Source organism: Onychostruthus taczanowskii, unplaced genomic scaffold (genome assembly GCF_017590055.1).
Source record: "Onychostruthus taczanowskii isolate IOZ18803 unplaced genomic scaffold, ASM1759005v1 scaffold20, whole genome shotgun sequence".
Taxonomy (NCBI): domain Eukaryota; kingdom Metazoa; phylum Chordata; class Aves; order Passeriformes; family Passeridae; genus Onychostruthus; species Onychostruthus taczanowskii.
Window position 1 is genome coordinate 9,898,025 of NW_024499240.1, and position 24,164 is coordinate 9,922,188.

The 24,164-nt window shown below is 40.1% G+C and overlaps 2 protein-coding genes and 2 non-coding genes across 7 annotated transcripts; 3 read left to right on the forward strand and 1 right to left on the reverse strand.

Moving 5' to 3' along the window:
* Positions 1-292: 292 nt before the first annotated feature.
* On the forward strand, positions 293-4,116 carry EEF1B2 (eukaryotic translation elongation factor 1 beta 2). Its single transcript, XM_041403289.1, has 6 exons — positions 293-428; positions 604-726; positions 1,946-2,069; positions 2,439-2,505; positions 3,156-3,281; positions 3,821-4,116. Exons 1-6 carry the CDS (start codon positions 349-351, stop codon positions 3,973-3,975), a joined length of 675 nt encoding a protein of 224 aa, XP_041259223.1. The 5' UTR covers positions 293-348; the 3' UTR covers positions 3,976-4,116.
* LOC121335539 lies at positions 2,287-2,366 on the forward strand. Its single transcript, XR_005952589.1, has one exon. It is a non-coding gene; the product is annotated as a small nucleolar RNA SNORD51 (small nucleolar RNA).
* LOC121335542 lies at positions 2,796-2,929 on the forward strand. The gene has a single exon (XR_005952592.1). It is a non-coding gene; the product is annotated as a small nucleolar RNA SNORA41 (small nucleolar RNA).
* A 2,571-nt stretch (positions 4,117-6,687) lies between the features above and the next one.
* On the reverse strand, positions 6,688-23,565 carry CMKLR2 (chemerin chemokine-like receptor 2). 4 transcript variants are annotated; one of them, XM_041403291.1, is made up of 5 exons: positions 23,515-23,552; positions 22,343-22,442; positions 20,099-20,246; positions 19,906-20,015; positions 6,688-9,559 (listed from the first exon to the last, which is right to left on the reverse strand). In XM_041403291.1, exon 5 carries the CDS (start codon positions 9,541-9,543, stop codon positions 8,497-8,499), a length of 1,047 nt encoding a protein of 348 aa, XP_041259225.1. In that variant the 5' UTR covers positions 9,544-9,559; positions 19,906-20,015; positions 20,099-20,246; positions 22,343-22,442; positions 23,515-23,552; the 3' UTR covers positions 6,688-8,496. The 4 variants fall into 4 exon arrangements, with proteins under 4 accessions (XP_041259225.1, XP_041259224.1, XP_041259227.1 ...); XM_041403290.1 differs by lacking the exon at positions 19,906-20,015 and having other exon boundaries at positions 23,515-23,550; XM_041403293.1 differs by lacking the exons at positions 20,099-20,246; positions 22,343-22,442 and having other exon boundaries at positions 19,906-20,044; positions 23,515-23,565.
* Positions 23,566-24,164: the final 599 nt, after the last annotated feature.

The window sequence follows — 24,164 nt, forward strand, 5'->3', positions numbered from 1 at the left end:
CGCTCAACTCCGGCAACTTCCGCTTTGCCAGCAGGGCGGGGTGTGGCGACAGTACAACCTTACAAAGCCCATGTGACGCCGCAAACCTTCCTAGGGTTTATAGTCAGCTTCACTCTTATTACTTCGACGCTTTCCCGCCCCTCTGGTGTCCCGTCCGCTGCCCGCCCTGCGCTGCAGCAGTCAATCCTTGAGGAGCTACCTCGCGGCTCGCTCCCGCGGAGGAATACAGCTGCGTGCTGACGCGGAGGGATACCGGCGCTATAAAAGGCCGGCGCAGGCGCGCCGCGGCCCTTTCCCGCGGCGGTGGCGGTCGGGGCGGGCGCAGCGTCTGGGCCGCGCGCCGCCGCCATGGGCTTCGGGGACCTGAAGTCCGCCGCGGGCCTCCGCGTCCTCAATGACTTCCTGGCTGATAAGAGCTACATCGAGGGGTGAGAGGCGGCGGGGGGCTGCGGGGAGCGTGAGTTGGGCCTGGCGGAGCCCAGCGGGGGGGACGCGGAGAGTCACCCGGGCCGCTGCACGGGCGGCGCTGCTGGGCGGCCGCCGCCGCTCCACGTGTTCCTGCATTCCTCCAGCTAAGGAGGTAATTTGGCTCGTTCTCCGCAGGTACGTCCCTTCGCAGGCTGACATAGCAGTCTTCGAAGCGATCGCTGCTCCTCCGCCTGCAGAATTGTTCCATGCTCTCCGGTGGTACAATCACATTAAGTCGTATGAAAAGCAAAAGGCAAGGTATGGTAAAACTCCGAAGGTACAATATCTCCCCGACCTAGCCTACAAATTGTTGCATTTGTTTCTTCGAGCTTGAGCAAAACTGGGTTCTATTGGCACCACGTGGCATTTCGTGTTGTTGGAACACAAACAGCTCCTGAAACGGAGCAAACCGCTTTTGTCAGTACGGAGGACAAAATTAATGATTTGCAGTACCAAAGGTGAGATTGAGCAAAACTGGGTTCCATTGGCACCACGTGGCATTTTGTGTTGTTGGAACACATACAGCTCCTGAAACAGCAAACCTCTTTTGTCAGTACGGAGGACAAAATTAATGATTTGCAGTACCAAAGGACATGGAAAGAACAGGAGAGATGAAAGGAAATAGTATCTCTTTTGTCTTTTAGTGGTTTTATATGCTCATGAAAGGTGCTGTATTGACATCCGTGGAGACTGCAGGCCTCTGGAAAGGTACAGCACAGGTAGGGTCAGTACTGCTACCCTGCTCCCTCTGAGCCTCAGTGCTCTTTAAAGGAAACACTTCTAATGAGTGTTTCAATCTCCAGTAGTTTCTGAAGCTTTTGTAATGCTAAAGGGAACTGAGTTTTTGAAGTAGTCACAAAGTATCTGGAAGCTGCTTAGGGTTCCTGAAATCAAAAGCCAGTTTTGTGGCTTTAGTAACAGCCATTCACATTAGCAATACAATTATGAGCTTATTGTAAGATAACAGGACTATAGGAGCAGCAAGAGAAGGTAAATTCAGGGAGTTCTGGTCCCTTGTCCTGTTGAGAGTGAGAGTTTAGGGTAAAGTGTTCACTGAAACATAGGAAAATAGCAGTTACCGTGCAGTAATGTGTTTTCAGTGACTTAATGGGTTTTAAACAAGTGAAAGTGTTCTAGGGAAGCATGAACAAGAAGTTGGTAATTCCTTCTAGGTAGAATATAGTGCAGATAAAGGATTCCAATAAGAAAGCTTTTCCTGTCCATTTTCTTAGTTGGGCAGGATCATACCAGCTTTGATGAGCTACAGCAAATCCCATATTCACAGATTACTCAGCTGGCATGTCAGGAACATTGAGGGCTGTCTTTCATGAGGTTCTGATTTCAAGTAGTAAAACTGGATTTTTACTCTTTTTAGCATAAGTTTTTCATTATAAATGTATTTATAGGTGCATTGTTAAACTGGCAGTGATTGCATTGATGCTTAAGGAGGTTCCTAATACCTGCATTTTTCTTTCAGCTTGCCAGGAGTAAAGAAGGCTTTGGGAAAATATGGTCCTGCTGATGTTGAGGACACAACAGGTGCAGCCACAGACAGCAAAGATGATGATGACATTGACCTTTTTGGATCTGATGATGAGGAGGTACTTGTGACCTCTTTCTACTTTTATTATTGCTTATTGTTTTTTAGAAATAACCACATGTTTGCAGAGTTTCACCTTGATCTAGTTGAAGTTACTTATATTTTTGACATTGCAATTTTCAAGTGTAGCTATCTTTGCAGAATAGGAAAGCTTGGAAGGTAAAAACTCCAAAGTTAGAAAATAATGGGCTGGAATGGGGTGAACTGTCCAACTTTGACTGGTTACGTGATGAGTAAAACAAAAAATCACCATCTTTCGGCTGACAGGTGTGATGATTTGTTTTTATCTGAGTAGATGCCAGTCAGTTTAGTAGTGCTTTGGAGATGTGGAGGTTTAGTGCTTTTCTGTAACTGGGAATTTCTCTTTCAGGAAAGTGAAGAAGCAAAGAAACTGAGGGAAGAGCGTCTGGCCCAGTACGAATCAAAGAAGTCCAAAAGTATGTGTGCTGAGAGCTTTCTCATCTTTACACTTGAGAGAATTCTCATGTGTTTGGACAGGATGGCTAGAACGACTAATTAACTGTAGTAATAGATCAGCTTGACTGCAATGAGACAGGAGTAATTAGCTTCACTTGAATTGCCAGTGAGCTCAGCCTTCCATAGCAAATAGGAATGTTAACATGCTTTTTGTTCTGGTTCATACACTCCTGCTTGTTCTTTCCAGAGTCTGGCCTTTCTACACAGATGGAGATAAAAGTTTAGAGAAACTGCTGCAGTGCACAAGTTACTCCACAGCTACTGGTCTGGAACTGTTCAGAACTGTAGCAGTTGCAGTATTCCCTCTGTGGAAAATAAACTGTTACACAGCATTAGGCTCCTTCTCAGATGTTCTGAGAAGGACTTCCTATGTAACAAACACTGTCATCTAATTAAATCTGTGTATGCATAATGCATCTGCATATTGAACCTTGGGATGTAACAGCTGCAGTAGTTCAGAAATGTACACTGGTTCCAGAGGCTGTCACAGCAATGTGAGCAGGTTCTTGTTCATGAAACTGGCCAAGTTGCTCTTGTAAAACCAGTTTGTAAGTATATTCATGAGATTTTGGGAGATGCCTATCTTTTCATGGTGATTTTCTTCCCCCAGAACCAGCTGTTGTTGCCAAGTCATCAATCTTGCTCGATGTGAAACCTTGGGATGATGAGACAGACATGGCCAAATTAGAGGAGTGTGTTCGAAGCATTCAAGCAGATGGCTTGGTCTGGGGGTCTTGTAAGTATGGGGGAATTTCAGAGCAGGGAGAGGGAGAGTGCAGGCCCTTGGGATAGTTAGTATGTGAGTAGTGGGACTTGTGGTCACTGCTGATCTATGAAATGGAGGTAGCGAAATGGAGGTAGCTGCAGTGGTCAGAAAAGGTGTATTAGTGCAGTGGCTGGTTAAGATTCAAACACAGGTTTTAAAAGCTATAGGACTTAAGCTCTGCTCTCCTGCATCTCCCTGTACAATTCCTGGTGCAGCAAACAAGCACCTCTACCCACCCACATCTGGTTTGGGGAAGGGGTGGAGGTCCACAGAAACAGCAAACAAACACCTCTACCCACCCACATCACTGGTTTGGGGAAGGGGTGGAGGTCCACAGAAAGCAGCTTTTTCAATCAGTTGTAATGAATGCTGGGTTGTTAATTAGATGGTCCATGATGTGGAGCAAAGGCTGTTTTTATATGCTTTGGTTAGTTCACTCTTAAAAGTGTATTTTTAAGAGATTCCACCAATAAAGGAGTACTAAATTTTTTTGTTTGTTTGTTTTGCAGCCAAGCTAGTACCTGTTGGCTATGGTATCAAAAAGCTTCAGATTCAGTGTGTTGTTGAAGATGATAAAGTTGGAACAGATATGCTGGAAGAGAGAATAACAGCTTTTGAAGATTATGTACAATCAATGGATGTAGCTGCTTTCAATAAGATTTAAGTCTTGATATACCTAGAATAAATGTTGTTGCAAAAAATGTGCAGTGTCTGTTCTTGTTTCAGAATCTTAGAGTAATCCAACTCACAAATGTAAGGTTTTCTTAATGGGTAAAGTAGAAGCTGAAACTGCATTTCAGGGTTGCTCTGACACCTCGCTGTAGTACCCAGGAGCATGAGTTAACATTACCATGGCTTTAAAATACTGGAATGCTCTTTCCACCATCTGTGGAGGAAATTGCTTCTTTGGAAATGTCTGGAAGGCATCCCTCTGGGGGGAGGGATGGTTTTAAGGGAAAGGAGGGCTCAGTCAAAGTGCATGTTTTAGTGGGTAAACAGTATAAATTCCTTTTGTTTAGTAAGGGTGGTGACTAACCAAATACACCGCAGCCTTTGACAGCTAAAACTCCAGTGAGAGAGGGGATGAAACAGTTCAAAGACTTGCAGTGCTCAGAGATAGGCCTGACACTTCCGTGATGCCTTCTCACCTGTTCTACGACTTGGACCTTTTTCCCCTCTGAGGCTTGGAAACGTTTGCAGTGGAATTGCGTGGAGTTTTGTGTGTTAGTGAACGCAGCAAGCGCCGCCGCTGCTGCGGAGCCGCTGCCGTGTGGGGCGCGGGCGGTGCCTCCCGGGGGCGCTGCGAGCCCGGCGGTCCCCTGGGCACGGAGCCGGAGTTGGACACGGGCTGCAGGCTCTGTCTACCTACCCCATCAACTTGACTTTTAACAAGAAAAAATAGCTGGCAATGCAAACACATTAAAGGGTATAAAAAGCAGTGAAATTAGCAGCAGTTTGAGCTGTTTACTCAGCTCCAGATTGGTTTCTAGATTGATTTTGACATTTCTTTTAGCGATTGAAGAACCAGCAGGAATAAATCCCAAAAACTGTCTATAGGAATGATACAAATGTAGAAGCTGTCAAAGTTGTGAAGCTTCTAAACAAATTCATAATTCTATGCCTTACATTGGACTGGCAGGATTTATTGTGACCATGAAATGGAATCCTTTTATGTGCCACATTGGTCACTCGGAGATGAAGATGCCCAGTGTCAGAGTCTGACAGCTGCATCTTAAGTAACTCTTTTTGTTGTTTTTTTCGCAGAGCATCTGTGTGGTTATCTGGCACAGCAGGTCCTCTTTCTCCTTGTTTAAAGGTCTGCCAACTTCAGATTATGTAAGAGCTTTGTTTATAATTTGTTTCAGAAAAAAAATCTGCGTGTTAGAGGCTTAAAGCCTAGTTAAAGATCTGAAAGTGAGTATTGTTACAGGCTCACTTGCCGCCTTCCATAAACCTAATTCCTGAACAGTACCCTTTTTGTGGCAATTCTCTAGCTGTTGCTTCTGCTAAATCATATAGCTTAGTTTTACCAATTCTGTTATGGTGCTGTTAAAAGTAAGAAATTGCCAAGCACCATATCAGGCAAGCAAGTTATTAAAAATTCTGCCTCAAAAATACAGGTTTTATTATCTTGGCCATCACTTTCTCTGACCTCCCATTTAATGTGCTGCTTACCTTGATACTCTTTTCTTGGCTTTCATATTAAAGCCCTAAGTGGATAAAATGGTTGGATTTTTAGATGGTAACTTTGTTAAAATGCAACACTGAGTCATCTATGTGACCTGCCAGACTGGATTTTCGTGTGTTAAATTTATGCTAAGCATACACATTCAAACTCTTTGGTTCTTGAGATTTCTTGTGTGTGTTGAATTTTGGCAGGTTTTTTTTAAAATCCTGATATTAAAAAGAAATTTGCACAGAAACAAAAGAAACAAAAAACCCTAGGGAGCACAGTGAAAAAATAGGTAGGTATGTGGGCAAGATTATTCTGCTCAATCCACACATATTTGTGTTAGGTGTTTTTAGGTGGTGTTTGGGTATGTGCTGGTATATTACTGTGTCATTGTGTCTGTGAAAAATCAGCACCCTGGAATAAATGAGGAAAGTGTCCCAAGTGCGGCCCGTAGCAGAGGGATCAGGAGAAAATTCCGTAATTTCAATATGTCCTATACGGGAATACTGGGAAAACAGTTTGAGCAAAACTAATCTACATAAAAACCTTCAGAAACACAAACTGTCCAGAAAGAAGATAAAAGTAACTAGAACCTGTCCATTATGAAATGTGTCAATAGCTATTTCTGTAGTATCTCTTTGCATGATGACACAGGTTCCTTTCCTTTTTCTGGCCCTTTTTTTCCATTGTGGTGAGTCGAATGAGCATTCCTCAGTCCAAACAGCATAGAATTGTTGGCATTGTTGTGGAGACTCTTTGGAAACAGAAGCAGAGCATTATCTGTTTTGTGTAGATATCTTGCATTACTCTTTAAGAAATGACTTAGATAATTCTGTAACTGATCTTGGTGTGAACGGTAGCAGTTACATTGCACAATTGTTAATCCACCTAATGCCATAGATCAAGGCTGATTTTGGCTTTTTTCAATTCTATCCTCTGTCTTCCCCCTGTCTGCTTCAGGCCACGCTTTCTGATCCTTTATGCAAGATGGGAAATACATGCTCCCCCATTTGAAAATCAGCCTCTGTGGTGTACACAGGAACGTGTGTGTGCACACAGCTGAAGAAAGCTGACATGAACCTGAAATCCCATAGTAGAAAGGGCCAGTGTTTGATTTCACCTTCCAAAATCTTTGGGAAGGAACTGTTATAAGAAAAGCCAGTCACCACACATTGCTGCTAAGAAAAGTAAATGAACATACTCTTTGGAAAAAAGAAAATTTTATTACTTCACTTGGACCACAGCCAGGAGAGTACATCATTCTTAGAAAGATGTCAGGGAACATGTGAAGAAAAACTGCAAAATGTTTGATTTAGGCACATACAGCAGCATGGTGCCAAAATATTATGATGAGCAACTATGTACCAGGCAGCAAATGACTCAAAGGAAGAATGCTGCTTACCAGCTTTTCAACCCAAAGGGGAATACACTGAAATTCCACTGATCCTGCCTGACTCTCAGACTCTGGAACCAGAGCCCAAAGAAATAGTTACAGACCACAGTCAGGCTGTTTCTATTTGTGCAGCTACAAATAATGGATGTGCTTATGCATATATATATTTTTTATACAAAAGCAAATCTATTTACATATAAGGCCTCAATTATAGCATAAATGCTACTGCGTTGGCAGGCCATATAAACTAGGTAAATTACTTGAAAGGCAGTTTTATTCTATATGCCTAGGCCAATAACTAGCAAAAAACAGTTCAAATTTATCCAAAGCTCTATGCTTTTGCTTTCAGTGGAGTTTTGTCCCACATTCAACTGTTTAATTAAGTGGAATTGCATCAGAAATTGGTTCCCTCCACATAGCATATATATATTTGCATTGGTGCATGTGTGACTCTGCAGCAAGCAACACGTTGGAACAGAATACAGCATAACTGGGACTTCATCTTTCTTATGGGAATGGACTCCATTTCCTGGATGAACTGTCTTGCCTCTTATTTAGAAAAGAAGTCTGAATTCGGCGATAGACTTGTAAAAGAATACTGATGAATTCACTCCACCCTTTTTTAAGCTTGACATTAAGGGATGGTTGCAGGGAAAAAGCTGTGAAGGAAGGCATGTTGTGGCAGTTTTGTGTTCCCCTTGAGATGCCCTTTGCAGCTGCAGTGTGCCTGGAGCCCTGGGCTTTGTGGTTTTCAAAACCCTAACCCTAACCAAACAAAATGTTATATTATTTCTTTACCTTTGCTTGAAAGAGCAATAAAGAAGAATCACTAGTTGTAAACCTATGTAGATTTAAACATAGAAGAAGAAATGCTGCACAGAACCTGTAGGAAATATTTTCACTAATGCTTTGCACATTTCAAATAAGCCTAATACCTATATGAAACATCAGCTCAGTATTTTGCACCCAGCTGGTGCTCAATATACAGTAAAGTGACCCAAACACAGGGTCTCCTTTCTTAGTTTTGAGTATAAGTTAAAGAGCACTGGAGAAGACAGGTTTTATTTCCATATTTTTCTTTTTTGACAATAGAAGGCAGCAATTCAGGGTTCTCCATCTTGGGATTCTTCTCCAGGTGCAGAGTGGAGCCACTGATAGCTTCATTTAGGTGGGATGTAGCCAGGGGATTCCTCCTTGGGGCAGTACCAGGCAATCAGGAGACTCATGACCCAGAGATGGACAGCCACAGCCTCTTCGATGAGAATGTCTCCATTAAGATTCGTATCAGCAATGGCAAGGAGGGATATTTTTATTATGTGTTCTTTTGATATCACTGAGGTATGGAACCACAGCAAACCAACAGGATCACAACAACAGCCCACAGCAAAAAGCCCAGTTAGAGTAATTCCACCTATGCTGATAACTTTCAGTTCAGGCTGTATGTGCATTGCAAGGGCACACATCCAAACCACGTATCCCTTAAGAAACCTTTCCATTAAAGCAGCAAGTGCAATTAAGCCAGCTGTTTACAGAAAACTGTCTATGCAAAGATACACATCTGACTGGCAGATGTGAAGTCAAGAACACCTGCAAATCTCCTGCCAGCTCCCTTGGAGCAGTCAGTGGGCAGTTTCACAGCAGTGCACGGGCGCGTTGTCTGAGCTCCAGAGCTGCTCGCTGACCGTGCCCGAGCGGCTCACCTCCCACAGGGCCAGCTTCAGCACCTCAGACACCGTGCTCTTCACCTGGGCTTGGAACTTTTTGCTAATCAGAACATAGAGGATTGGGTTGAGGCAACTGTTGATGAAACCAAGGCCAGTGGAGAGGGGAATGCCATCCTGCAGTAAGTCATGCAGGTTTTCATCATGGTGAGCAGACAGCTCCACAATGCTGAATATATGATATGGTGTCCAGCAGACAAAAAAAGCTACAACTACAGCAGTGATGGTCCAGAAAAGCCTGCTAGAAGTCAATACAGTTCTCCTCTTCACTTTGACAATCAGCAGTGAGTAGCAAATAACCATGGTCACTAAAGGAAAGAGGTAACCAAAGGCAAGCCTCACCCAAATGAGAATGTGATGTGTCAGCAAAATAAGTTCTTTGTCATGCACGTGGAAATTGTTGTAGCAAATGGTGACATTGTTGAGAACCGTAGCTGTGTCTCTAAAGTATAAGGCAGGGCCACCAATAATTGCTGCTGACATCCAAATGACCCCGCTCAGAAGGAGGGTGTTCTTTACAGTCCTGTATTTGTAGGAAAAGACGGGGTGGACCAGGCGGATGTAGCGGTCAAGGCTGATGAATGTCAGGAAGAAAACACTGGCAAACATATTAAGTAGTGCAATGAATGAGTTCATTTTGCAGAGCCACTTCCCAAAAGGCCAGTGGAAGCCCATTGCCACGTATGTAATATAGAGGGGCAGGAAGAGAACAAAAATGAAATCTGCAATGGCCAGATTCAGGAACCAGAGTGTGGAAACAGATTTATCCCACTTAAAGCCCATAAACCAGATGACAATGGCATTACCTGGCACTCCCAGCAGAAATGCCACACTGTAAAAGAAAAGGGAAATAATATGGGCAATGCTGAGGGAGGACTGGGGTGACTCATCTTCCTCAGACAGATCGTAGAAATAAGAGTAGTTCTCAAAATCTTCAAATGTCATGTTGCAGAGTGGCTTTCTGGGGAAGAAAAGAAATGAAATGGTCAAAGGAGAAATGCTTTACTGCACTGTAAATAGTAAACTGCAATCCTTTCAAGTTTTTGATCATAAACCAAAAACATTGCCTTAGTTTGGCAAATCTGTCACCTTTATCTGTCAGTTGCTTGCACAAAACTCCTAAAGAAATTTGGTCACAGGCATTTCAAGAAATGTTCAAATCAAAACAGAACTTAAAATCTTCAATAACTGTTTTCCTTACATTAATTTCTTAACAGACAGCGCTGAGCATAGTATCACTGATAAATTTCTAGGAGACCAGACACAAAGTTTTATTGAAGTATGATTGTGCTATTCTTTTCTGGTCAGGTTTTGTACTTTACTGCTCTGTTCCTGTGTGAAGCAAGTTTTATGGATTATATCTGTCTAAAATCAGAGGAGCATTCGACATCTATACAGGAAAAAAATCACTTAAAATGCCAGGACCATCTTCTGTAAAATTTCACCCACCACCCTGCCTCAAATTATAGTTAACAAAATGACAGACAGCGATTTCTCCAGCAACTAAAAGTTCATGGGTTTATGACTTTCAGGCACATTTAACATCTTGGATTTCCTTAATACAGCAGAGAATGTAGAGAAAGAAATATATAGAACATATTGCAGGGATAATACACACTACGGTGTTCTTCCACTAGTGAGCTGAGAAACAGGTAATACATGAAAGAAAGTAAAGCTTCCCATGAACAAAAAACACACTGTAAGAGCTATAAATAAAAACACTTCTGTGTCCTCTTTTTTTTTTTTTTTTAAAGACAGAATTACAGAATTTTCTCAGTTTTCTTCTCTTGCAAAAGCTTCTGTAACTTGCAAGTACAACATGATTTTTCTCATAGAAATTCTTTCTGTGAGTAGGAGGGAAGGTGAGGGGGAGGGAAAATGGAATATAAACCAAAACAGAAGGGAAAAAAGAAATTAATAGGAAAACAGACTGGAAACAGAGTTTGAACAACAGAAAGAAAAACAGTCAGAAGTTATTTCACACTATTATTTCACAGTGTTAGTTTGCAGTATAGACAAAGCTGCAGCACATCACAGGTAGCCACAGTCAGACAAAAGTCTCTGCAATGATCAAAACAATTTTTTCTGCAAAACTCTGTCGTCATTTAAAGCTGAATAGTTTGGCTGGACTCAGCTGCACTGAAGACCTGTGCCTGAGAGCAGTCAATTAGCTGTACTATGATTTATCTTACTGCTGAATTTCTGAGTGCTCTCTTCATCCCTAAACCAAAATTCAGCCCGCGCTTCTGGAACTCAGCCCTGCATTCCTGTAATGCCATTAATTACAGCATGTTAAGGACAACCCGAGAGGGGTCTCCAGAGCACACTGCCTGCACAACCACATCTCCAAGCTTGTATTCCTGCACTTACCTTTCCTCCAAAAAGTAATTCACCCAGTCTGAAAGGATTACTCACAGCAGCAGAGCTACGCATGTGCACACGCATTAACAGGATTACACGTCCCATTTGTAGATGGATAGACAGGGAAGGGAAGCAAAGGTTGTGTAATTTTATATCTCTTGATTAAAAAAATATGTAGTAAGAGTCAGCACAGCCTGTTCTGTCAAGAGGCTATGATAGCATTTGTGATTTACATCAGGCTGAAAGAATGTTATTTGGTTTGCTGTCCTGACAAATAATACTTATTGGGCTGCATTTATGTAATTATATGCCCCTTGGGGGTGGATTCTGCATTAAATACCACCACCACCCATCTGAGTAATTTTTTCAAACAGCTTAACAGCTGCTGAGAGAAGAGTATAAACATGGAGCAGTACCATTAACATCTGGAACATTAGATTTGGACAGTTTCAGAGGACAGTCAGGTTAACAATTGGATTTTTAAGTGGGTTTGCCTACCCAAAAAACTGTACCTTCAAATCAGATTTATGCAACTAAACAAAAAAATTTCCTGTTGTAATGACAACGATAAACATTTGCCTACTGCCCAACAATGTTAATTTTATATTTAGCATTTTAAAGATGATGTATCACAGGAGAAAAAACACATATCCAAATAAATGCCAAATATTTCCCAAACCTCCTGTAGTTTAAACCTCCAATGAAAGAGCACACCTTTAGAATGCAATTATTTTTCCAAGCTTGTATTTTTCCTCCTCTTTAACTCTAGTCTTCAGTGCAGGGAGTCTTCTTTAGCAGTGGGAGTAAAAAAGCAGAAGAAACATTGTTTACCACTGCTCCCAGTGCACAGATGCTGAAATTAGACTCTATGGCTAGGGCTCAGAAAAGACTGCCAATTACATTTGCAAAGCCCAGAAACTTTTACTTCTGACATTGAGATAGATGAAGCACTTCTATAGCAGACTCATGGTGTTAAGCCCTGTCCTGAAAAAGATAAGCAGTAGGTGATTGTCAGTGGAGTTATACTGGATTACATCAATGAGGACACAGATTGTTTTCATTAACCATAATTCAGCAGGGATGTTTCTCTGAGGTCCTGAAACACATTATCTCTTAATACATGACTCTGAAATTAATAAATTTCCAGAGTCAAAACTGTCTTGCAGTTCAAGTCTAGGTCTTGTGAAGAAATCTAATTGTATTCCTTATTCTGTCACTAATTTCCTGTATAATCTTTGACAAATGGCTTACTTTCCAAGCTGGACAAATTCTCATCAATGTGTTTGCAAACTGAGGCTCAGTAGAGAAAACAATACTTCCAGACAGCAGTTTCTGCTTGGCTTTAAGGCAACTGCTAGAAAGGGTAAGGGAGGTTTGGTGGAGTTCACTGGCTCAGTGTCTGCCGGTCTGGGGAGCCAGTGCATGGAAAACATTTTTCAATAAACAGGAAAGTGTGGTTAGGGGCCTGCCAATAAGCATTGGGAGCAGCCACAGGTTACAGAACAGTGTTCTATTGCATATGGATTAATATAACCGAGTTTAGATTTCATCCTGTCCTTTTTTTAAAGTTTTATTTTCAATAGTAAACACCCTGTGTAAAGTGTACACTCCGCAGTTGTTTGACGAGTCCATTCCTGTTTGCTGAGCCACAAGCAGCTCTGAAAACTGAGCCTCCTTGATTCACTTGCTTAATTATGAAAACAGTTGACCAGGAGGTTTCATTTCCTGTCCTCTTCTGTAAAACATAAGTTAATTTCTAAATGACAGGATGGCTCTTGGCACTTTTAGATCTTAGGAGAGAAAGCAGAGTTACTAAGAAATACAGATAATCAGGAAATATTTCTAAAATATAAAGCCACAGAACTGCTGGGAAGAGACTTAATCAAGTGTTGCATGAACAGTCTTTCTCTGAAATTCAGCAGGGAATTACAGACTTGGATCTCAGTTGACATATTCACAGCTTTCTACTAAAAGTACCTAGAGTTCGTGTCCTCTGCCACTATTATAGCTAAGCCATAATGACAACTTGGACAAAGGATTTGATCTGCCTAAAAATAGAACAGCTCTTGTCACACTAAGAATGGCCTTAGAGTTATGACATGGGACAGTACTTTGGAACCTATTCATGGCTATGCCACAAGCATCCTGTTCGACCCCTCCACACCTCAGCCCTGAGGTCAGCGCAAAGGCTTTGGAATTAAATGACATTGGGCTTTCAGTCTAAAATAGAAGAAAACAAACAAAAAAGTTGCAATTTCCACCCACTTCACTTGAAGCAAAGTCCTCCTGGGGGTTCAAAGTTCCCTGGGCACCACACAAGTTAGGACTTAACTGAATTACACTGGCAGTCTTTACCACAAATTCAAGCTCAGCCCACACAACCTCTCTCTCTCACACATTTGGTCCTCATTACTTTTGAATTTTACAGACAGGTCAAAGGGAAGAGTTTTTTCATTGTCCATGTTAGTTAAAAGTTAACACAAATATTTGAGTGGTAGTCCCCAAATCTATTTTTTCAGTGTGACAAACATTGTTAGAGCCTTTGGCCAGCTGTATTGGTTTCAGAGGTCACAGTAATGGGTCCTGACTTACTAGAAAATTATGGTTTGGAGGGTTGGCTGTCTCAACAGTTCAGTTCATAGAGGGAAGACATTACACAAACCCTCCTATCAATGTCTTTTTAACAATTGTGAGCACATCACTTTCCATTGTGTCATCTGTGGCTAAAGAAAAGCTTATTTGATTGCATCATTTCAACTTCTGTCATTTGCAAGAGTCAAAAGCTGGACAACAACTGGTTTCACAAAAGGTCACTTGGAGCCTCCTTGTCATATTGTGGCAGCAAGTTTATCCAGATATTGAATTCAGTTGCGAGCCCTCATAATTTTTTCTTGGAACTTTTGAGGCGACAAATTTTGAATTTATCTAGCTTCAAAAACATAAACATGAAATCCACCTGGTAGTTTATTTGTAAAGTTCAAAACTCAGAAGGCTGAGCAAATTCATTAGAGGTACACACATGTATTTCTGGCAAACATTTTACAAAGACATAGGATAGATCTGAAAACACACAAGGAATACTGATGAAATTACAGACTGCCATAGATTCACATTTCTCCCTCAAAAGGACAAAGCCAAGGTAACACTTGCCTTTATGCAGAAACATTCCTATAGCAGGTGCCTGATACCTTCATACTACAAAAACAAATCATAGCTGTGCTACAGCATAAGCCTAAAGTTGGCCCTGCCGACAAAGCCACTAGGTAAGGAGCATTTTAAGCTGGTATACACAAAAGCAGAACCAAGGCTTGTGTCTATGTTTTCTCTTTTACAGGCACATACACAAACAATTGTCTTTTGACTATCCTTTTAATGGTGATTAGATATATGGTAACCTAATTACTTCAGATGTCATCCTGAACTCACAACATAACAACAACAGATAACAACATGTGACAACAGATATGACATGTGACTGGAAATGTTTTTGAGCCTCAATATAGATGTATTTGTTCTAGCAGATAAGGAAGGAATGCAAATAACAATCATTCTCCATTATGTCTCTCAGCAAAGCAGTGTTAGAAATGTATTTACAACGTACTAGCTAGACATGTCCTAGAACTTAGGCCAAAATTAACTTTCTTCAAGCAAGGCCAAACACGACCCTGCTAGTCATAACACACCACCTCATCTGTGGTATTGAATCATTTGACCAGATAATAGCCTGATAACACTTCACACAAAGTGAGTGCTACAGGATTAACAAACTCATACAGCACAGACTCAGTTACTACTGGAAAATCTACAATTTCAGACCAGCAGTTTTGCCAACACAGAAAACAGAAAATCCAACTTCATATCTAAATAAGGCTGATGTAGTAGGAAAAGTATCACAGTAGTTCTGGCCTGAATATAAAATATCTTCCAGATAATGGCTGCAATTGAGCAGTGTCCTATTTCCACAATCAGAGACCTGATACATGTCTGCAAACAGCAACTGCATATCATTGAAACTGATTTCTTTTCAAGCTGATCCCAAGCACCAAGTCTTCCATTCCCAAAGATGACACAGAAACCCAGACATCCCCAGGACGTGCACTGGCGAAGGGGAGAGCACTTGATAACTCCATAGTTAGCATTTGTTTCTGCTCTTATTCCCTTCTGCTAGTACAGCTAAAAGTAAGAATGTAATTTTTAATATTTCTTTAGTTGGAGTTGCTGTAGCCACTGCAAATCATGTAACCATAAAAATCGTACATCAGAGTCAGGAAATGACTGGTCATATCTGTGAAACACTTAAAAGTAGCACCATTTTTTAGAGAAAAAAATTAATATTCTTACAAAAAAAAAATAGACAGCTGAACAGTGACACTCAAGATTTTAAAATTGTCTGACGTATTGTATGTGCCAGCACTGCCAAAGTATTTACATACCCAGTCATAATGCTTCAGTATTCACAACCCTTACTGAAGTGAGGTTCAAGTGAGAAGTCTGGTTCATCAGCCTGGTTTAGTGCAGAATGCTGAGCATGACCCACAGGAAGTCTCTGATCAAACCAAGTGCTAAATCCAGAGTCCCTGCCTAGCAGCTCAACCACAGCCCTATCCTCCTTTCTCAAACCTAGCACTGTCCCTTCTCTCATGGTGAAGAACCACAGCTGCACCTCTGGGAGACCTTTTCCTTCCTGAAGGGAGGCCCCTTCTGTGCCATCAAGCTCATTGTGGTGGAGGAAGGCAGCACTTACCTGGGCAGCCCTTGCTGCTCCTGGTCTGGTTTCTCACAGGGAAGAGAAAAGCAGCCTGGATTTGCACCCTTTGCTTGCCATCCCCACTGCTGTGTCTCAGCAGTCCCAGCACACACCTCAGAGCCAGCAGGTACACCGTGAATCCTGCTGGCTCTGAGCTAGCACACTGAACAAGTGCTGTTCCATGCACTTCACGTGTTTTCTATTCCTCCTCAAATGCCAGCAGAATTTTCTTTGGCTATAAGCCACCATAACAACTACATACCTAGAGCAACAGAGATATCTGATTTTAAAAATTTAAGTGCTTCAGCTTCGTAGTGACTGGACTGATGGGATAATGAATGCTTGCATTTCTAATTAATTATGGCTTTTTATGGTTTTCATGCAAAAATTACTTGGAATTTTTACTTTGCAACTGTTTCACGTATTTGTGATGAAAGAATATTCTGACTAGCATTCATGTGATCATTACATGATCATGCAGCTCCGAGCATGTTCTTTAAATGCTTGTACTGTTTCAACAAACACATGCTTTAACCACAACTCCTCCAAACAAAAAATAGTAAAGTGAGAGTAGAGGATACAGAGTAAATGCAGAGATTTTTTTTTTTCTGCAGTTGACTCAGCAGACTAATTAAGGCAATTAAACATATGTTAGACAACAGCCATTCAAAAGGTATTGCAGGTAACAACAGATCATTACAGAAAAAATCCAAAGTAACATTCTCTCCAGCAAGATACAAAATATCTATTGAATAGCAGATAAAAAATAGGTTACAATCTGCTATACTTACAGTCCTTTTAACAAGAAGAGTTAAAAAATAACTCAGAGAACCACAACTCATTCCTCTAATATGCCTTCTGATATCCTATTCAATTTCCTAGTCATTTATTACAGTATGCTTGGTTGTGTACTGCCCTCTAAATGAATCTCTGTTTTCCTAGGTTTATTCTACCCCTCATTTATATAACTCAGCAGTTTATTCTAGCATAAATGTAATATTGCTATGCTTATATTACTCTTGACACATACACTTGCATGAGTATATAAGAACATCTAATTCCAAAATACTGACAGTACATGTCTTATCAGCTGGAATGTTTTGGATAACATACTTTATTATGTCCTCACAGTTAATATATTAGGGTCACTGTGTACAGTAGATTAAGGGTGTCTACTCCTGTATCAGTGTTATTCTAATTTTCCTACTCACACAAAGCCAACTATTTTTTTATTTTTTTTTTAACTTTAAGATCAAGTCTGTAGTAAGTACTGGCTTTATTCCTGCAAAACTGAAAAATTCACATTGTTAAACACAGTTTCAGGAGCACTGGATATTTATCCGTTTCCCTAACATGGTATTGGGAACACTCCCCAGCACTGATAGGAACAGATGGCACCTGTGATTAAAGTGTTAAATTAGGAGCTTGGAAATACTGGTTTTACAGGCTTCCCATATTACCTTTACAAATCACTTCTCATTTGACTCTGCCAGACATGGTACAACACCCTCAGTTAACAGTACTCAGGTTTCTCAAATAGGCAATGGTTCTTAACATCTCCAAAACATATCATGAAAATGATGTGGGGCTGAAACTCATTAAAAGGGCATCACTGGAAAGAAGAGATGGGAGTGTAGGAAGTGGCATTACATTGACTGTACAGAACTTTCTACACATTGCTTTCTCTGTCTCCTCTAGAAGGCCTCAGAAGGGAATAAAACTTGTGTGCCAGGCTCACACTTGCTGAAAGAAGCAAGTATTTTATGCTGGGAAAGTACCCAAAGGCCCTAGTCCTGGAGATCAAAGCCTCACAGAGTCTAGGCACTATAGCACATAATGAAAGACAATTCCTGCTTTGTTTATAATTAAACAGAATAAACACATACAAGAGTAGGGAAAGGAAGAGGCATATCTTGCCCTAAGCCAAACAGTAAATTTGAAGGTAAAGTTGGGAGCAGAATAACTTGCCAAAAGAATAAAGAGGCAAATATCTTCAGTGGATAGAGTGAAAAGATTCTGGTTCTTCATACTTGTGCCTTTTGATTCTTGAAATACATCCTTCAAGAATTATCAGAAAGGGACAAGAGAGCTTCGGTAGGGGAAGAGAAATAGGACCAACAAGCCAGCAGGAATTCCTTTTGGAAAAAAGCAACCATGGGCTAATATGTGAATTTTTGCTCCTGCTTTAAGGCCCCCAACCCCTGGAACATACTGGAGATAGAAAGAGTACAGAAGTAGCTGAGCTCTCCTGGAAGTACTATATGCTACCTTTGAGGAAGGACACATAACTTTTCTTTTTGGCTCAGGAGCCCCAAGCACACTATAAAAATAAAAGAAATTGTGAGAGAGCTCATGTCCACATAATGGCATCTCCCCTCTAGAAGAATTGTCTCTTGGACACTGCCTACCCCAGTCACAGCAGCCCCTTTCCTCTGCTAAGAGACCACAAGGAACTGCTCCTCACAGTCAGCTCTCCTGTGCAAAGCCAGCCACAGCAGAGCCCAGCGCTGCGGTGAAACTGCTAGCTTCAGACTGAACGAACACAAATTAAACCATTATCAGAAATAATGAGTGCAAATTAGCCAGAGAAGCAGCCACCACAGTAAGAGAGACAGCTGAACTGCTGGCACATTCCATAAGATAAAATTAATAAATAAGCAAATAATAAGACCATTCAAAAGATTTCAATCCCCTGGAAACCTGGCTGCTGCTTTGTGCTGGGAATAGCAGAGTTATTAATTCAAAATTAATATCGAATAGCAGATCACAAACTTCAAGTGTCTGTTAAAAAACACAAGGAGAAGAAAATTCTTTAATGCAACTGGCTGTATTAGGAAACAGATCTAAGTTTTCCTCTTGAATCAATTTACCAATATAAATTATTAAAAAATAAACAAAAAATTGAAGCATTTCAGAAGTTGTTCATTTGGCTGTCAGCAGAAAAAGAAATTCTTAAAATTAAAAGAAAGAATATATAATGCACAGGACATGGAAACTGCATTATTTTGATCAACAGTTTTCTTCTGCTGTCACCCATGCAGCAAAAATTTGTAATCAGGTCCTAACTAGGAATCCTTAGACAGAGCTTCCCTGACTTTTCCACAAAGGCAATTAGAGAATCCAAACCATAAATTCATTCTCCAGAGTCAAATAACTTCCACTGTGCCACAATCAAAGAGATTCTCCATTCAAGGGAAGTGGACTCACTTATGGCACACAAAAAATCCCTAGGACTGAAGTAAAGTAACAGAACCTCTGTCCTATCTGTCTGGCATAAGATGCTGATAATGCTTTAAATTTGGCCAGAAGTTTCAGTGACATCAAACAAAATTAAATTGGGTTATAAAAATATTTGCATTTCCCAGTTCTGAGGCAGAACAATAGCACTGTGATAATGAAAGTAAGCTATCCTATCATAAGTAAGTTAATCCTGAAATCAGTTTCTACAAATCTCCTCTGACAAACTACTTTACCTTGACATACCCTTAGTCACTCTCTTCTCCTTAGCTATGAATTAATAAGCTTTTTATATTATTCAGTGATACTATTTTATTCAGGTAGAAATCAAATGTGTTTTAATTCACAGACAATGTTCAGTGTATACATGTTTTCTAAGTCCACAAAAACAGGTCTGGGATATTGTTTAGCTTGCAAGATCACATTTAGAAAGGCGACAGGTGACAATGACACTGTTATCACTAAGTGAGAATAGCAGGTGGAATTTATTCCTGTCTCATTGTGTGGTAGCACACAAGGCTTCAAATCTTATTGTCACTTCCAATACACTTACTGAAAGCTAGATCCACATCCTACCTTATTCCACAATGGTTAGGGAAAACACACACACTTTCCAGCTGAGACCACAGAAACCTTATTTAATTCTGCAGAACTGCAGTTCTTCAGAAGTATTCTGTTAATCTGCCATTTAAGTAGAAATGATTTCCAGTTTCTGTTCTAGAATCTGTCCAGATCAGAGCTGATGTATTTTTAACTAATTATACTGGAAATTGGTATAGTTATAGAAGACACACTATCTCTGAGCAAATAAAAAAATTAAATCCAACACGCTATGGAACACAGAGGGGAGAGAGAGATTTAAGTCAGGGTCACTTACCATTTGCTGACGGGTAAAACTCCTTGGAGTGTGTATTAACATATTCAAAAGTAATTAAAAATTAAATTCACACACATTTTCATACCTTTTCTTGGAGCTGGGGTGGTTCAAAGTAACCTTTGAAGTAAATGAGTATCACATTCTTCCAAGAAGCTCTTTTAGCCAATATATGTTATTCCACCTTACAACATTTGCCTGCAAGATTTGTTGTAGCTGTAGACTCACTATTTAGAAGGGAAGGGAGAGAAAGATCATAAATATAAGAGAGTTTGACCTACCTTGCTTAGTTCTTTGAAACAAAAGACACTGTAAATCAGGGATCAGAGCTCTGTAGCAGAAGGAGGAATGAAATGATCTGCAGAGTTCAGAGTCACTTCAGTGTGATTCCAGCTGCTTCACTTGGCCACCGCCTTCCCTCTAATAAAGCTGCAGGATGATATAACGCCGTGTTTGTTTTCAGCTGAGGAAGTTGTTTCCAACTTCCCTTGGTTTTCTAGACCCATTTTTGAAATATTGCCATGCTGTATAATCCCAGTATTTCACCAAAAATAAATGTTAGACATTTGAATGAATCATTTTGGTCGGTGTCCAAGCAAGCAACAGATGTGGTGGCTGATGAATGGAAAGAGACCTTACAGTTGTGGGCTGCTTTTTGTTCTGCAGAGGAGAGGATGAACAGTATTCCTTTGTAAGCACTCTGGTTTATAGAAAATAATGTTGAATGAGCTGAAAGATGTTTAAAAAGTCACACTGAAAGCATCATTTTGTAACTGTACAGTGTGATACATTCACTCGGTATTGAGGATTAGTAGATTAATCTCCTTTTGTGTGTAAGAGAGAAGTAAGATCTTCAAAACACTAATTAGTGACTCTCTCTGTCAGATAGTGTAACACTGGCCAGGAATTTGAACTGGATTTTAGGTGACTGGGCCTGACTCCCAGTTCTGTAAAGAGCCTGATGAGGTTTTGTGGCCATGCCTCACGATCTCCATGTCGCTCAATTTCTCAGTCAGTAAAATGGAAATATTATTCCTCTAGTATCTACCTACCACAGCTTACATGACTCTGATGGTATCACACTAACCATACCATTTTAAATCAGCTAAGCATCTGCCAGTCTACCCTGCCAGTGCAAACAAAAATCTAATAGTGGTAGTCCGCTGTCACTAATGCAAAACATGTAAGATGTGCAACACCGATTGAATCTAGTAAAGGCCAAATTTTCCAGATAGCAAATCTATTGATTCCAGTGAAAAATTAGGAAGAAAAATATCCAACAAACCAACTAAGCATTAAAAAAAAAACGAAAAAAAAACCAAAAACAAACAAACAAACAAACAAACAAAAAAACCCACCCAAACACCCCGCCAAAAATCACCAAAAAAACCAATACCAAAAACCCACGGAAAAGTAAAATGCTTAGTGAGATCAGCTAAACTGGGATTTCAGCATCAGGTTAACAAAGCTATCAGCTCTTAAGCAACTCTCTTTAGTTTCACAGACCACAGATTGTTTTAACAGGAACCAAAAACTCCTTCTAGCAAAACTAGTCTTCTCTGTCTTTCCTCCATGACAGTTCTTCTTGTTCTGCCATTATAACTTTGAAAGTTATACATGTATATTAAAGTTTTACATGTACATTGTACATGAGTGGGAAAGCCTCTAATTCCATGAAAGGAGGATGGGAATTATGCACAGAGCTCCTGGACCATAAGGAAAGGACAGGGGAGCAGGATTCCTGGGAATATATTGGGACAAACAGGGGGGGTTGCCTGAGGAAAGCACCTCACTTGTTTATTTCTTGTATTTTAAAGATTTACTATTTTCTCTAGTTACTGATTGGTGAATCTTCACTAATTAAAGCTCTTTTAACCGTAATTATTTTCTTTTGTAAATACTGGGCTGGGGCAAATAGAGGCACCTTTTAACAGCAGATCTGCTGAGGGTTTTTTCACCTTTAATGGCACACTAGTCTGTGTCTCTCTAGGTATTTTGCCAAACCTAATTATTGTAGGGCAGTTAATTCAAAGGTTTGCTCAGTACTATTTCAGCAGGACAGAAGAGGAAATTAAGAGGTAGATACCCCCAGACATGATCCACAAAAAAGATAAAACCCCCAGCAAACAGTCACCAATTTTCCAAATGCTCTTCACCTTCTCGGTGAAGGGAGTATTCTGGAGAGTGCAAAAGATTCTTGCAGTTTGGGGTAGTGAAGGATTGCCCCTAAGGCATTGTTCCCTTCACCATAAATTAAAAACAAGTTTGTGATTACTGTAACATACTGGTGTTGATACCTCAGCTCTTCCATCCTTCAGAATCAAGGGAGGATTAAACCCCATGGAGCAATTTTCCCCACCCTTCCTTACCACTGCACCAAATAGGAAATACCTAATGCTGAGGGCCCAGAAGTCACTTTGCAGAGGAAGTTAGCATGAATGGATGAATGAATTCCTAATTTCACAGGAAATTAGATTTTTTTTTCCCAAGAATAGCAGATTACAGCATTTAAAATAATTTTCTACCTCTCTGTCCTACTGACATTTTCTTCTTTTCCATTGAAAAGGACTTTTGATTGATGAGCAATTACCCAATTTGCACAGTATAACCAGCATAGTAACATACCTGGGAGAAAAAAAAACAAACCAAAAAACCCCAGATTTTTACAGACAAAATTGCATTAAGTAAGAAAGGGTTTAGTTCTGCTTGTTGACTCTTTATATCTAACTGCAGCATTTTAGTCATATATAGTTTCAATTAACCACAGTGGAAATCTTAAACCCCTAAAGAATGTAAGCTTAGGCTCTAAATCTTTCAGTGTTTTAGTTTTTTCTATGCTCAGACACAGTGAAACTGGAATGGTGAGTCACAAATTATATGGCTTTTTAATATACACTTTTTTGCAACCCATTAACCACTGACATCATTTGAGTGTGATCTTTGCAGATAATTTTGTGAAAGTTACATGATGGAAGAAAATTAGTGAATAAAAAAGAACACCTTTTTTCCTTTCATGTCTTTTCCTTCTCTATTTGGAAGTTATATTTCTATTTTGCCGTGTTATTTGTGCTTTTTCTACTGGGTAAGTTATCAAAGCCAATATGCCAGAGGGCTCTGAAGAGGGATGTGCATTCATGAGCATACAGTGCACCTGGATCTTGCAAAGCAGGGAAATTCTACTTCATACCTGATGGAAAAACAACAAAGTAGAGGATTTACATACAGATAATAGACATTGGGTCGTCCAGCAGCGAATAAACTGGGTCTATTGAAAAGCAAGTTATTTCTAAAAGCACTTCTGATTCTTTGGGGGCTTTTTAACCCTACAAAACAAAACAAAAGCACAGGATGTATGGAAAAAATATACAGGGGAGAAACTTCCAGAAATGCTTTACTGGTATTAACCAAAGCACAAATTACAAAGCAATAAAAAAGCCCAAAGTAACTTTAATTTCTCTGGATTGCCAACAATTGCCTGATAGTTCTGACAATTAAAGCCACTGCTGGGACCACTGGATCTTATCAAGTTACCTATTAGTATGTGCAGATAATCTCAGCACTAATCAACATCCCATCAATGTTTCTTAATTCAGGTAAATTGTACAAACCAGGAATTTGCAAATTAGCTCAAACAAAAGGTATTTAGTTTTTCTCAGGGTTAATTTAAGCTGAACAACACAAAAAAGCAACTACTTACTGCTGTTTACAGTTAGGTCTTTTTTTTAGAAATGTTATTCTTCACTGTTCCTTTGTCCTCACTGTTTGAATACCTCATGGACTAAAATCCACCCTGGAAAGACCGGGTTTAACTACCTGACAATCAGGAAAAGGGTCATTTCCTCCCTTCCTGTGAAACTAATGGCTATTCATGCCTATCCTTTAGGTAAAGCTGTAATGTTTACTTGTGGCTTAACTACCCACTATATACCAGATATATATATCTGTGACAAAATTCTCCAGCGACACATTTGAACAAACCACCCGATGAAGGAAGGTTTGGCTCATTTAGGCAGGTCCACACCTCTTTCCATGCTGATATTAAGGAACTGAAAGATTTTCATGTATAACACATTGAAGAAATTCAATAATTCTGCAGAAGGCAAAATCTTTCCTCATTACTTTAGTCAGGTCAAAACACACAAGCATATATTGCAATACATCTATGTATGAATGCATGTACATACCAGTTCAAGCTGCAGCAAGATATTCAATTCCATGAAATAATGAATATTAGAGAACAATTTATTACAGTATATATTTCTGTGATGTTTGTATTATAAGTTATTATATAATATAAGTAAAGTATTCTTATGTAATGTATTTTATATGAAAATGGGAAAAAATACC